Source organism: Nestor notabilis, unplaced genomic scaffold (assembly GCF_000696875.1).
Source record: "Nestor notabilis isolate BGI_N333 unplaced genomic scaffold, ASM69687v1 scaffold4303, whole genome shotgun sequence".
NCBI classification, from domain to species: domain Eukaryota; kingdom Metazoa; phylum Chordata; class Aves; order Psittaciformes; family Psittacidae; genus Nestor; species Nestor notabilis.
Genome location: NW_009922222.1, coordinates 22,614 through 35,337, shown reverse-complemented (window position 1 = coordinate 35,337; position 12,724 = coordinate 22,614). Strand labels below are relative to the sequence as shown.

At 41.9% G+C, this 12,724-nt stretch overlaps 1 protein-coding gene across 1 annotated transcript; it reads left to right on the top strand.

The window, feature by feature from the left end:
* The first annotated feature begins 2,682 nt into the window (after positions 1–2,682).
* IL13RA1 (interleukin 13 receptor, alpha 1) lies at positions 2,683–11,927 on the top strand. Its single transcript, XM_010011511.1, has 9 exons — positions 2,683–2,826; positions 4,388–4,523; positions 6,188–6,308; positions 8,410–8,594; positions 8,943–9,094; positions 9,870–10,002; positions 10,448–10,544; positions 11,126–11,210; positions 11,811–11,927. Exons 1-9 carry the CDS (start codon positions 2,797–2,799, stop codon positions 11,925–11,927), a joined length of 1,056 nt encoding a protein of 351 aa, XP_010009813.1. The 5' UTR covers positions 2,683–2,796.
* Positions 11,928–12,724: the final 797 nt, after the last annotated feature.

The following is a 12,724-nucleotide window of genomic DNA, read 5'->3' as shown; positions in this document are numbered from 1 at the left end:
GACACCGGATTAAACAGTATCTCATTGAGCACAGAGACAGTCACGGACCCGCTGCCCTCGCCCTGGGGCTGCCGGTGCCTTTGTCCTTTTAGTTTCCCCGCTTCTGGAAGCACCAGCGTTTAGGTGCAGGGAAGGCGTTGACTGTGAGGCTTTAATGGGACCCGGACTCGGAGCTTTCCCGGCTCTGTCTTGGCTGGCGCTGTGCACATAGTTGTAAACGTTACTGAGTATTGTTACTGTTCAGCTGGCTACAACCCGGTTTATAACCATGAAATCAGCCTTAAGAAAACACAGGAGTTATTTGGTTCAAAGTATTTGTTGGTGTCTGCACATTATGGCTTTTAGGACCAAAACGTTTTCCTTTTGGGGCTGATTCAGCCGTTCTCTGCTCGTCTCTGCTTTCTTAGAAGCATCACCAGGGGTTTGGGGTTTAAGACTGAAATAACGCCTTGACCGTGTTTTGCAGTTAGACTTTGAGTTGTTCTGAATTGCTGTAGGGTGAAGTTTTAATAACAAAAATATTAGACCCTCTGTGTATTTTATACAAGAAAAGTACAAGCCTGGCCAGGCCTATGAATAAAAGCAAATTTTCAGCTGAATCTAACATTAGAGATTCTTATGGGATAGAGTAATTTAAAACCTACTAAATTTAAAGTTTTTCTGCTAATACAATTTATTGATTTATTCATAAAGCTTGAATATTCCCACTTCTTACTTTGCGTGGTTAGAAATGTGCAAGCTTAGGCATAGTTACTTCTAATCAAACCCAATAAAATAAAACATGTAGAACTTTAGAACATCGATCAGGGATGACACTGTGAATGTTTTAATGGTTTGTGGCTTTTGTATGTTATACAAAGCTTGATCATGACAAGACAGAACACTTGGAGCTGTGTGGTGATGGTGTTAAATAAGTATTTATCATTCTTTTACGTCATGTAAAGGGCTCAGTGTTTGCACACTGTTGCTGTTCCTAAAAACTGTCCTAGGGCTTTGTTAGTGGAACAGGCAATAGGCAGAGATGTTCTGGTGAGGCTCAACAGAAATTCCTCTTCTCTGTCCCTGGGTTCAGCTGTAAAACTGAACAAACAAAAAAGCCCCAAAGCTTTAAGTATTCAAACAAGCCAAACACATTGAGACAAACCCAGTGAATCCTAGCAATCGTTCTCATTCTCTGTGTGAGAACGTGTTGCCCGTGTGGACACACAGATGATAACAGTGCCTCATCTATACCATTGCCTGTCCTTTAACTATGTAAAGGGAAAGCTTGAGGAGTTTGAATTTCCTTCGAGCTTTGGCAACTCTGGCTCTTGGGAACTGGAAGATGATGGTGTCATGGACAGGTTGAGCAGAATTCTTCCTGTAATAAGCTGCTTTGCCTTTCCATCTGTCCTCTTCCTTGTGCTGGCAGAAGGAAACAGGGCTGCTGCATGACCTAGGTGGGAAAACTTATCTCAGTGGGGTTATTCTGCCCTTTCCCTATGTGCTGCCTCAGACACTGGGGCAGGCTGAGCCTGGTTTCCTGAGAAAAACAGCTTCCCTGGGCTGAGCAAGACCTGCAGCACTAGTTGGGATCAGTCTAAGGTGATTGTGAAACGACTGTGTAAGAAGGGCACTTTCTTTCCACGGACAAATAGGTGATGGTGCCTCAGTGATGATTCCTGTAGACACTCCTGAGAAGCTGTCTCATTTGGCCTCTTATTAAGTATCTTCTACTAGCACACAGTAGAGTATCCCTTTAAAAACCCCAAATTTCACTTTCATTTTCTTAGGGAATTACCAATTGGTAATTTTCTCCTCGAATTGGAGTCTGACACATCCTTCGTTTTTTCCTGGCAGTGTTCTATTTTCTGCCATATTTCCCTTGGTTTTCCAATAGCACCTTCAAGCTGCGTGACTGGGTATTGAGTAGGCTGTGACTGAGTAAGAAAGGGTCGATGCACGAGTGGTTTTATGCCAGCAACTCTGAGTCATGGCTCTTCCTCTGCTTTTGTCTCTGCTTTGGAGGAGGTGAAAAGTAGCTGGTTGAAGTGTGCCAGCAGTAAATGACTGTTATGTCCCCCACTGATTTTGCTGCTGGGCCAGAGCAGACCAATAAAAGTTTAATGGGCGAGTAATTGAAAAACCATTGTGGTTTCTTTGATGTTATTTGGCGTTCTCGGTTTTGCTTGGCTTGAGCTGAATTGTGGTTCTGCCACACAGCTGCTGCTTGAAAGATTTAATCGCTCTTTAAAGCTTTCTCTCTAAAACCCATTGAGGGATAATTTTGGGGGTAGAAAAAAGTATTAATCACTCCATAAAATATATGTACTATTTTGAGTGAAGATGCAGCAATGCATGATGCAAACCCACAGCAGAAAAGACCTAACAAATGACTCGTCCTCCACGAGCATGTTTCATTACCACAGCCACTGCACTGTTGAATGCTATGATTCCTCAAAAATGGCTGTTCAGTGATGTTCAATGTGTTTCTTATAATTATTTAAACAGTTGATGGACTGAGATAACAAGAATAGTAGGAACAATTTAGTGGGCTGCAGGTTATCTGGTAACAAACACAAGCTGAGAAGACATTTGTATTCTTTTCTGTTGGAGAGTTAAGTCTGTCAGTATTGCCATTGGTAAATTAGGGACCAGCAGGATTGTTACACTGACGTCTTTCTTTTAGGACCAAATGTTCTTCTGCCTCCATCCAACCTGGAATACTCATTTATCCAAATCTGCACTCTGAACTGGACATGGAATCCTCCAGAGAACGTCAGCAGTGGCTGTGACCTGGAGTACTCCAGCGACATCATGATTGATGAGGTGCCTCAGGGCAACAGAGTAAGTGCATCACATCTTTAACCTCTGCTGTGCTCTGGTGAGAGACCTGTGTGTGTAAGCATATATACACAATTAAATATATAGAAATACAGTTTTAATACAGCCTTTAGTTCTTGTGATGGCATCAAAACCTCAACAATGAGTCATACCAGCATGTGGGATCTTCAGATGACAGAAATCTGCCTCTTGCTCTCTGATAACTGAGCTGCTCCCTGTAACACAGAAGTACCACGATAACAACATGAAAAGACTTGTTTCAGTCTTTGCTTATGCAGCTTTCTAGAACAAATTAAATACATACAGGGCAGTCCGCGACTTACAACTCAAATGGGAATTAGCAAAGGCTGATCTCCTTCACCTGGCAGTGTTCAAGGCCAGGTTGGACACAGGCGCTTGGAGCAACCTGCTCTAGTGGAAGGTGTCCCTGCCCGGGGCAGGGGGTTGTAGGGTCCCTTCCAACCCAAACCATTCTATGACTTGATGATGATGAAGACTTGTGCGCATTAACCTTGGTGTCACTGTGATTTGACAGCATAGTGTCTTTTGGAGGTAATGCCAAGTGTTCATGTTCCCACATTTGTCCTGTCCCCCGGTTATTCATGGGGGTTGTGTTCTGAAGACAACACGGAACACGTTTGTTCCCTGGAACAGAAGCTGTAAAACTTCTTGGTTTGGACTTTTGTTTTATGTCTGTGTTAGGTTGTTTGCAGCCCAGATGTGATCGTCAGTGTGGATCAACAGCTGTTTGGTCAGGACTGAGAGCAGCAATGCCGTGGTACTGAAGGGGCTGTAGGGGACATTTTTACAGTGTACTGCCAGTAAGACAATGTGCTATCAATCCCTAATTCCAAATGGTGAGAATATGAAACCTTGAACACACACCAATGGTGGCATTGGCAGCACTGCACTTTCGGGTATGGTTAAAAATGACACAATGCCTCTTGAAACAGTCCTTTGCTGCTGAGTCCTGTTACAGTTTCATGGTGACTCCTGTATTCTGACAGCTCCAGAATATCCTGCATTTGAAGGCTGTTGTTCTGCCAACAGCTGAGCTGATTTAACGGCTTTGCACTGCTAAAAGGGTGATACGTCATTTTTGATAGCCTCTTCTCTAACAATCTTCATTGGACCATTAGATGAGCCAGTTGGACTTGGTAACTCAGCAGAAACCTATTTACCTCTTCTGATGGGTCCATTAACAAATGAACAAGTTGAAAGCCGTGTTGGTTAACAAATGAGTTCATGAAAGGGTCCAACAGATGGGAAGATCAGCAGCAGTGAAGCTATAGTATGAGCAGGCTTATTCTGCATTATCCGTGAAGACTTCCTCTAGGATCAGCTGGAGTGGAAGTGCTTTTCCTTTGAGTTCTGAGGATGCCTGATGAAGAAAAAGAGAAGTGAAGTGATGCTGGCTCTTCCCGTGTTGTCAGACACTTCATTTGGCTTGGAGCTGCAGTCTTTCTGAGGGGCTGTAACTTGTCCTTACACTGATAGTAATTCCCATGTGTCTGATACAATATGCGAAATGTTCTGGTCTTCTTTCCCTCCAATCTAAACCCAGAAATGGAGTAAGAGCCACTTCCGCGTGACGGATACGTTCTTGAATGAGGAAATGCGTTTCAAAGTGAGAAGTGAATGCAAGAATGCCAACACCAGCGAGCCCAGCCGGTGGGTGGAGGCCTCTCTCCTGCCAGAAGGTAACACTTGCCATGGCCAGACCCAAGGCAGACCAGCCTGTGTTGGTATGAGGAGCTGCGGTCCCGTTTTCTCTGCTATTTTAACGAAACACCATAGAAATGTCTCATAGAGTAACAGGGAGATACTAGGCACAAGGACCAGTTCAATTGATAGAGCTTAAACACAACTATTATACTGCATTTAAAGACAACTGGAGTCTTCTGATAAATGGGCAAGCTTGTAAAATGTAAATGATCTTCCAAGACAGCAATGTGATTCCTGTCATTCCCCTCGTCCCTGCCATGCTGTGGTTGTGGGATAAGAGAGAACTTGGGCTCTGTTAAGCCTGCTGACTTCATGACTAACGTCTAAGTCAGTTTATTTTATATCATTTTTCTGTACAAACAAAAGTCTCTAGAATAAAAGTCCCCAGTATTTGTAAATGGTGGAGAGGTGAACCCAGCAAACAGAGCAACTTGTTGAATAAATTAGTTACTTACTTAAATAATTGTTGTAAAGTTCTCTCTATTTCAAAAGAGACAGCTGGGGTCTACAAAGCTGTGCACAGCAAAAGGAGTAGAGACAAAGTGGGGTTTGTTTCTTGACATCCAGAAATAAGGGGTAAGATTGTTAGGAAGAAGACTTTAAGGAATAATGCATTCTGCTGGATGCTGGGAGTTAGGAGGTTCAGCAAGGAAATAGAGCCTCTTGCCTTGAGCAGTTAAAGTCTGTCTAACCCAGGAGTGTGACAATGTGGATGAAAACCACACGTGGACAGGAAAGTCTGAGACTTCATCACCTTGTCTGCACATGTGTCAAAAGGCTGTTTTGGACAATTGGGGAAGCAGATCATTAGGACAGCAAGTGCTAACCAGGTTGGGGCTTTTACAAGTCTTCTTGTAGATAAGGTATTTTTAAATACCTCCTGGAACAGGAAAACCAGTTTCCTACACTCTCAGGGAGCTGCTACTTCAGGGAGAAGCTTGGATGTAGAAGGTAGTTTGAGGTTTGCTATGGATAAGTCTGAGCTGTTGATAGAATTAACATTCATTTTATTTTTAGTTCATGGAGATGTTGCTACAAGGAAAAAAATCTAATATGCTATAATTTGATAACATAGTATACAGAACTCGTACCATACAAGATTGAGTGTGAAAGACTGGATTCCACAATTGCTCTGCCTGGGAGATGCATTGGTGTCTCTGTTCACAATTGACATGTACTCATTTGTACTTAATTGGAGTTTTCAATGTGAAGAAGTTGAGGTATAGGGGTCTCAATTAAAAATTCAACTTACCCCACGTTGTGTTTGTCCATATTGGAGATCTACAGGTATTTCTGTGTTCAGAACACTGAGAAACTAATATCGTATCTGCAGAAGATAACTATAATTAAATGCTGACTATTTCTAATGTTATAGCACTTAGCTTTCTCATAGTTATCCCTATAATTGCCAGTTACTTTAAATACTCCTTAAAGTATCTGTAGTTTAATAGAACAAAACATCTTCCTGACTCAACCTTAGCATCAGGTAACTCCCAAGTAGTAATTCAGCCACGGTGGTAACTGAGATTCACTGTTACGATTTACTTGCATCCAGAAGTTACTCTGCTGAGCTTTTGGCTAGTGCAAGTGATAAACAACTGGAATCCATCTTAAAAGATCTTTCCAACTTGCCTTGCAGGTATTCCAGGTACTGCTGCTGTCGACTTGAGCTGTGTTTGGCACAATTTGGAGTACATGGTTTGTACGTGGCGTCCTGGGAGAAATGCAAGCGATGAGACCAATTATATGTTGTTCTACTGGTTCGTATGAACTTTTAATTCCCAACTCTAAACTGTTTTAATGCTAATCTTTAGTTTTACATTACACATTTGACTTGCCTGCTCCTCCTTGCTTTGAAAGGTCCCTGGGCATGGTGTACAAGGTAGTGTTCAGTCCTGCCCGACAGCGAACTTCCTTGCCGAGGGGTCCAGGGGTGCTGTTGCTGAGTCTTTTGGGGACGTTGATATCACTATTACGTGAAGCAGTGACTGCTTCTGTAGCCTATTTTAAAACAACTGCTTTTACTTCTATTTGTTTTCTGATTGTGGATTCACAGAGGAAAGAATTAAGAACTGAGCTAGACCAATGTATTAACTGTTTTGCAGCCCAACAGATATGGGCTCTTTAAGTTGGAATCACTCACTAATGTATGTGTCAGCTCATAAATCACTGGAAAATGGTTTGAAAGCCTTAGGAACGCTTAGCAGTAGTTCTGTTTGTGTCTTTGATGTCATAAATAACCGATTCACCTTGAAAGTTATGGAGAACATCTTTTTATTGTCATCCTTGCTTGCCAGCGGACTGCCATAAATAGGCTCTTGTTCCAAAGGAACAGAGTTGTGCTGTGGGCAAAAACTTGGCATCAAGATCTGTGCACGCTCATCTATGCATACTTCTGCATGTTGATGGGGCTTGTGAAATGTCAGATTGCATTAGCTGCTGTAGAAATATTGAGGTTTTCTTTCTGAAAGCCCCTTGTTAGAGCTTTAAACCAGCTTTCTGTCTTATCTATCTGAGCTAACTACGCTTCTTCCTCTTCCCTTCCAGTGGCAGCCTCACAAGCTACTTGTTTGATTTAATACATTTGGACAGCAAACAGCAGAAAACTTGCTGCTGTAGTTAAATGCATGGAGGACTGTTCTGTCTCTGAACTGCTACTCAGATTGTTTCTTTATTACAAGAACAGTACCAATAAGACACTGGAAGATCTGTATTTCTGGGTATATGGATACTTGCTGGAATAATGCTTTAGATTAAAGGAATATATTTTCAACTTACCCCTTAATTTTAATGAAAGATGTAGCTGCAGTGACAGCAAAGTGTTTTAATTCATGCTGTGTAGAAAGAAGAATACTTTTTAGATTTTAAAAGTGAAAGCTAAGGAAACAGTTGATTTTTGGACTGGAAAATACACCTTCCATAATGCAGGTCAGGTGGGTTGGGGGGGGGGGCGGTGTGCTTTTCCCCTAGTACCCTATCTTTTCGTCCAAAGCGAACATGAATGTAATGTTAGCTTAGAACAAACAAATTCAGTCAGTGCCCAGTAATACTTGCTGAAACAGAGGTTTACAAGAGCAGGTTGATGCATGGCAGGTGCTCTCTGCTCTCAACGTCTCCAGCTTCATCAGCCCAGGGCAGGGAGGTGACAAGGGTGGGTAAAAAAGGGGTTTGTGCTGGGAATGGGACAGACAGTTTCAGCTTCCACAGCCCCATATACTGAGATGTGAAACTGGGGACATATCCCTCCTATTGTGCTCTTACATGAAGCCAACATTTACTCTCTCTCGCTTTTTAGTAAATAGCAGAAAACAATCAATTTTCTCATGAGGAAAAGCTACTGGCATATTTTCACTGGGACTTAGGGAATAAAGAGGAGCAAGGCAGAAGGTTGTCCGGGCTCTGTGATTGGAAGTGAATATTGATGTTCTGAAAAGCAAACACAGGCAGTGGGTGAAACTTGACTGGCTCAAGAGCTGTGGTACCTGAGGCACAGCTAAAGGAGACTGATCAGCTCCATCTGGCACAGAAGTGAAATTCTGTTGACGGGAGGTGATCCAAATATGTGTACTTGATAAATCATTTTTTCCTAGGAATAGATTCCCAATTGCCTTTGATGCTTTGATACAAAGCAGACCTGCCTCTTCTTCTGCTACTTGACGCTCCTCACAAAACCAACATTCTTTCTAAAGCTTGAGATAAATTAGAAGCTTCTCACTTTCAGTGGCTTTACTTCTATATATGCTATAGCACAGCTTTAATGCAAGATCAGTCTTTAGAGTTTGTAACACAGGTTTCCACACAAGCTGGCCCCTTGCTGCCCTGTTCTTTTGAAGTTTAAAAACGATGGTTTTCTTCCTCTAGGTTTGATGGTTTGAAGAAGCCTAAGAAGTGCAGCAACTCTTCTGTGCACCAAGGAGTCTTTGGATGCATTTTCAATCTTAGCTTCCCGAAAGTCACCAATACGTACCCAGCTATAAGGATTCTGATTAGAGATGAGTCTGAAGAAATTAGGCCTCTGTGTGCAAGTAAAAATCCCACCACCCTTGGTGAGTTTAACACCACTTTGTAAACCCGAACTTAGCTGCTATATTGTTGTGTTTGAGAAGCTTGCACCTCGTAAGGTGTGGACGAGACAACATGATTAGATGCTTCCTTCATCTACCAAGCTTTGACTTGGGAATTATATAGACATGTTTTGGGTTTTGGTGGGTGGGGGGTCATTTCCCACTCATTTTTACTTTTATTCTTTAGTTGTTTTCATTATTTCTTGACTTTTTTGCTTTTTTTCCTCTTTCTGTTCCTAAATGGGTGTAAGTGTAATATTCTGCAATACAGGACAATCTTGTAAGCAGTGAAATATACTTTTAAAGTAATTCTTCCATGTTGTATTTCAGTAAAACCTGCTACACCAAGACAAGTTGGAGTGTCCAAGATGAACGATGAAATACATGTGGAATGGAGTGGATCAGAACCCTTTCCAGAAAACTGTTTATTTTATGAAGTTGAATATCACAATGGTGACTTGGACACCACTCAGATAATCAAAGTAATTTTTCATTCCTTGTGTAGGAAAACAATCAGTTAATCGTATCTTTTATAATTGATGTTGATAATCACAGTACCTGTTTGTATATGCTGTAAGTGAATGGGTCTGGTGCGCCAGCTGAAGTCTTGTCTGGATGTCACATTTTTTCCCCATCTCCTGCCCCATCCCTGGCAGTGTTCAAGGCCAGGTTGGACACAGGGGCTTGGAGCAACCTGCTCTAGTGGAAGGTGTCCCTGCCCATGGCAGGGGGTTGGGACTGGATGAGCTTTAAGGTCCCTTCTAACACAAGCCAGTCTGGGGTTCTATGAATAATACCAACGTTCCTCAGGAAACTGGCATTTTGGATCACAAATAAATGAAGTTCAATCCCATCTATTGTGTGTGCCTCTCCTTAGAGGTGTACACATAGACCTTTGCTATGGTCACAGAAGATTTTGCTGTGGTCAAAGTTAGACCAACGTTGCTGCCCTGACAGGGAGGGGAAGGCAGTGTGAATGAGAGACTTTCACACAGTTCCAGACACTGAGTCTTAGTTTAATCACTGATGCCAAATGCTGCATGGTGGATGTAGCAATGAGTAAGATGAAATCCTAGCTTTGGAATCTCTGCTTATGCAGTCTGTGTTGGTTAAATGCTACTATGTCCTTTCTTATGAAGTTCAGTATTCATAAAAAGATCTTCTGTCAGAACATTCAGAATACATTAACTGCACGATGAAAATAGGCTTGTGAATGACTGAGAATACATGGCAAATTACCTTTTCTTTTCACCTTAGGTTGAAAGTAATTATACCTCGATTCCTAGTGTTGATCCTAACAGCAAATACATCTTCAAAGTGAGAGCAAAACCAAAGCCCGAGTGTTACAGCAGCAAGCTCTATAGTGACTGGAGTGAAGAGAAGAGTATTGGTGAGAGCAGTTGTTCCTGCAATTTGTTGCACTTTATTCTTCATCTGTAATGATTCTACTATGTCTGCTAATAAATGGGAGTCGAAGTTCATCTTCCTATGGATCTATTTAATTTTAGGTGGAAAGAGGGCGAGAGAGTTCTAGTCTTTCAGCAATGGCATCCATTACTGCCTGTGCTGCTCTATATGTCGATGTGGTTGCCATCAGTGCAGTGACCCCTTTCACTGCTGTCAGTTTTTCAGCCCTGAACCTTGCTGGTTTGCATTTTCTTGCCAAATGTATCTATGTTAGAATATGCTTTGCAAAATGAGACCTTGCCTACAAAACTGCTGGTGTATTTCACAAACATTCCACCTATGAACAACTCAGAGAATTAATTTGTTGTCATTATTCCTACAAAATCCTCTCAAAGCATCCCTAAGTTCCTACAGTTTTTGTTTTCCAGGTGAGAAGACAGACTCTACATTTTATTTGGCTTTGATAGTCACCATTCCATCAATAGTAGCAGTCTCCACAATAATTCTACTGGTTTATCTAAAAAGGTAAATATCCACCTCCAATTACAACCCACTAATTCTGCTGGTCTGTGCCGTGTGTTACATTTCATCTCTCTTGCAGGTAACCGTCCATCAGTTGCATGTTTCAATAGCAACTGTTTTATCCATAACACCTATTGCATAACGAAATTGTCAGCACCCTTGTGCCTCAGTCAATAGAATTGGGTTTGCAGACCATATACATGCTCTGGCACATGGGTAACGCTTATATCTGCTTGCAGATAGATTCTTAGTGCACAACTATTATATCCTGTCTCTAAGCAATGAAGACTAAATTCAAAATTAAGCTTTTCTGTAAGTATATTTAACCATAGTTTTTAAAAAGTCTACATTTGTTGCTGTCTTGGTCAACAATGAAGGTTATTTAGAATCTGTCTGTGTGAACAATTCCGTTTCCTTTTGGTTTGGGGAGTAAAACTAGGAATTGGGTTATACGGAGTATGAGGGCTGGCCAGTGATGCCAAAGCTGACTCCACACATTTTCTTGGCTGCAGCCAAATAGGATTTTGAAATGGTGATGCTTAATATATCTTTCATCTAAATCTGTCCTTTCTCATTTTCTGAAGGCTGAAGATACTAATTCTTCCACCAGTTCCAGACCCTAGAGAAATCCTTAAGCGCATGTTTGGAGAGCAGAATGAGGATTCCCGGGTTAGTAAGAGCCTGTTAGTTCAACAGCTAATCTACTGAACTGGAATCTGTAGGCTTCCAATTTTCTTTTTCCTAATAGCTATGTCTGTCTTGAAGCCAACTGTATATAAGTAAATGTATTGTAAGAAGATTAAACATTTACAATAGTAAGAGTTGTTCAGAAGCAATTACCCAAAGCTGAGGGATTTTTTTTCCCTCAAATTGCATATACTTCTCTAGATACAGAATTGCATTATTCTGTTATTTCACAGCCTGCTTATCCCTTAACAGTGTTTGGGGTTGGTTTGGGGATTGGGTTTTCTGGATAGGAGTTTTCTGGTCATTTGGTTTATTATTTGGGGTTTTTCCAACTCCATTAAACTACTTCTCCTGAACATTCAGGCCTTTCTCTGCTAGATGCTCATATTTCTGATGATGAATAAAGCAGTTACTTCTGTCAACCAGGCCTAAGGCATGTCCCCAATAAGCATAACTTGTTGCCCATCTACCTTGGCATTTTCACCATGATATACGGCTATATGTTGTGAAACAAGTCTTGTTTGGGCTGAAGAAACCATGCTCACCATGAAGCGCTGTTAAAATGCTGTTCTTTCCTTTCAGAGCTGTGCAAAGGATGATCCTGTGAATGCTTACGACAAGTTAATTAAGGAAGAAGAAATTCATTCTTTAATTTTAACAGAACCTCCAGAGTGCACTAATTCTGAAACAGAAAACTGATAAACTCTGCTTTACCAGAGAAAAGTGAGGAAACACTCCTGCTCCTGTACCTCAGGTGACAATGAAGATGTGAAGAGGCCTCCAAGAAATTCACCAACTTTCACGTTGCTGAGTCCTCTCTGAGCCTTACTTCTCTGATGCTCAGAAGGTACATCGCTGACAGTGGCCATTCCTCCATGTCTGCTAGAAATACTCATTTTGCATCATTCAAGATGAGCATGTACATAAATTTCATGGGACTGCATTGCAGCATCTCTCCTTCTGGCTCCAGCCAGCTCTGCCCTCTTACATGTCATTTGCACTGTTTTTATGCTTCAGACTAGACTGTAAATGGGTTTTTTGGAGCAAGAACTGTGACTTCTCTGAAGTTTTTGGGTCTGTTCTGCAGCAGACGAGCTGAGGCTCATTTACAGTAGGTGGCTCCTTAGCGCTACTGTGTGGAACTGCTGCCAGGTGGGATGCCAGAGCATGGGCCGTGTGTGGATGGCCTGTTCCATGTGCACCAGGGCACTTTCCAGAGGACATTTATGGACTGACCTTCTTGTGCTTCTTCTTGGTGTGCGTCAGCGGTGCCCTGGCAAACCCCCCAAGAGAGTTGTTTTCTCTTTACCAATGCGTGTGAAAAGCGCCTCCACTTTCCAGCTGGTATTCAGGCTATTCATGGAGAAGGCTGCTTTTTATCCTTTCAAGTGCCTGTCCTCAGGTGCTTTCATGGACTCTTTGGCTTAATTATACTTTGTTTAAAATGATAACTATGACTTTTTCACTTGTGTTGTGCAGTGGCAGGTAACTGTATT

Coding starts and splice junctions, on each gene's coding strand:
- IL13RA1 (XM_010011511.1), top strand. CDS start 2,797: ATGATTGATGAGGTGCCTCAGGGCAACAGA. Junction 2,827..4,387: donor AGGTGCCTCAGGGCAACAGA/GTAAGTGCATCA, acceptor ATCTAAACCCAG/AAATGGAGTAAGAGCCACTT. Junction 8,595..8,942: donor TAAAAATCCCACCACCCTTG/GTGAGTTTAACA, acceptor GTTGTATTTCAG/TAAAACCTGCTACACCAAGA.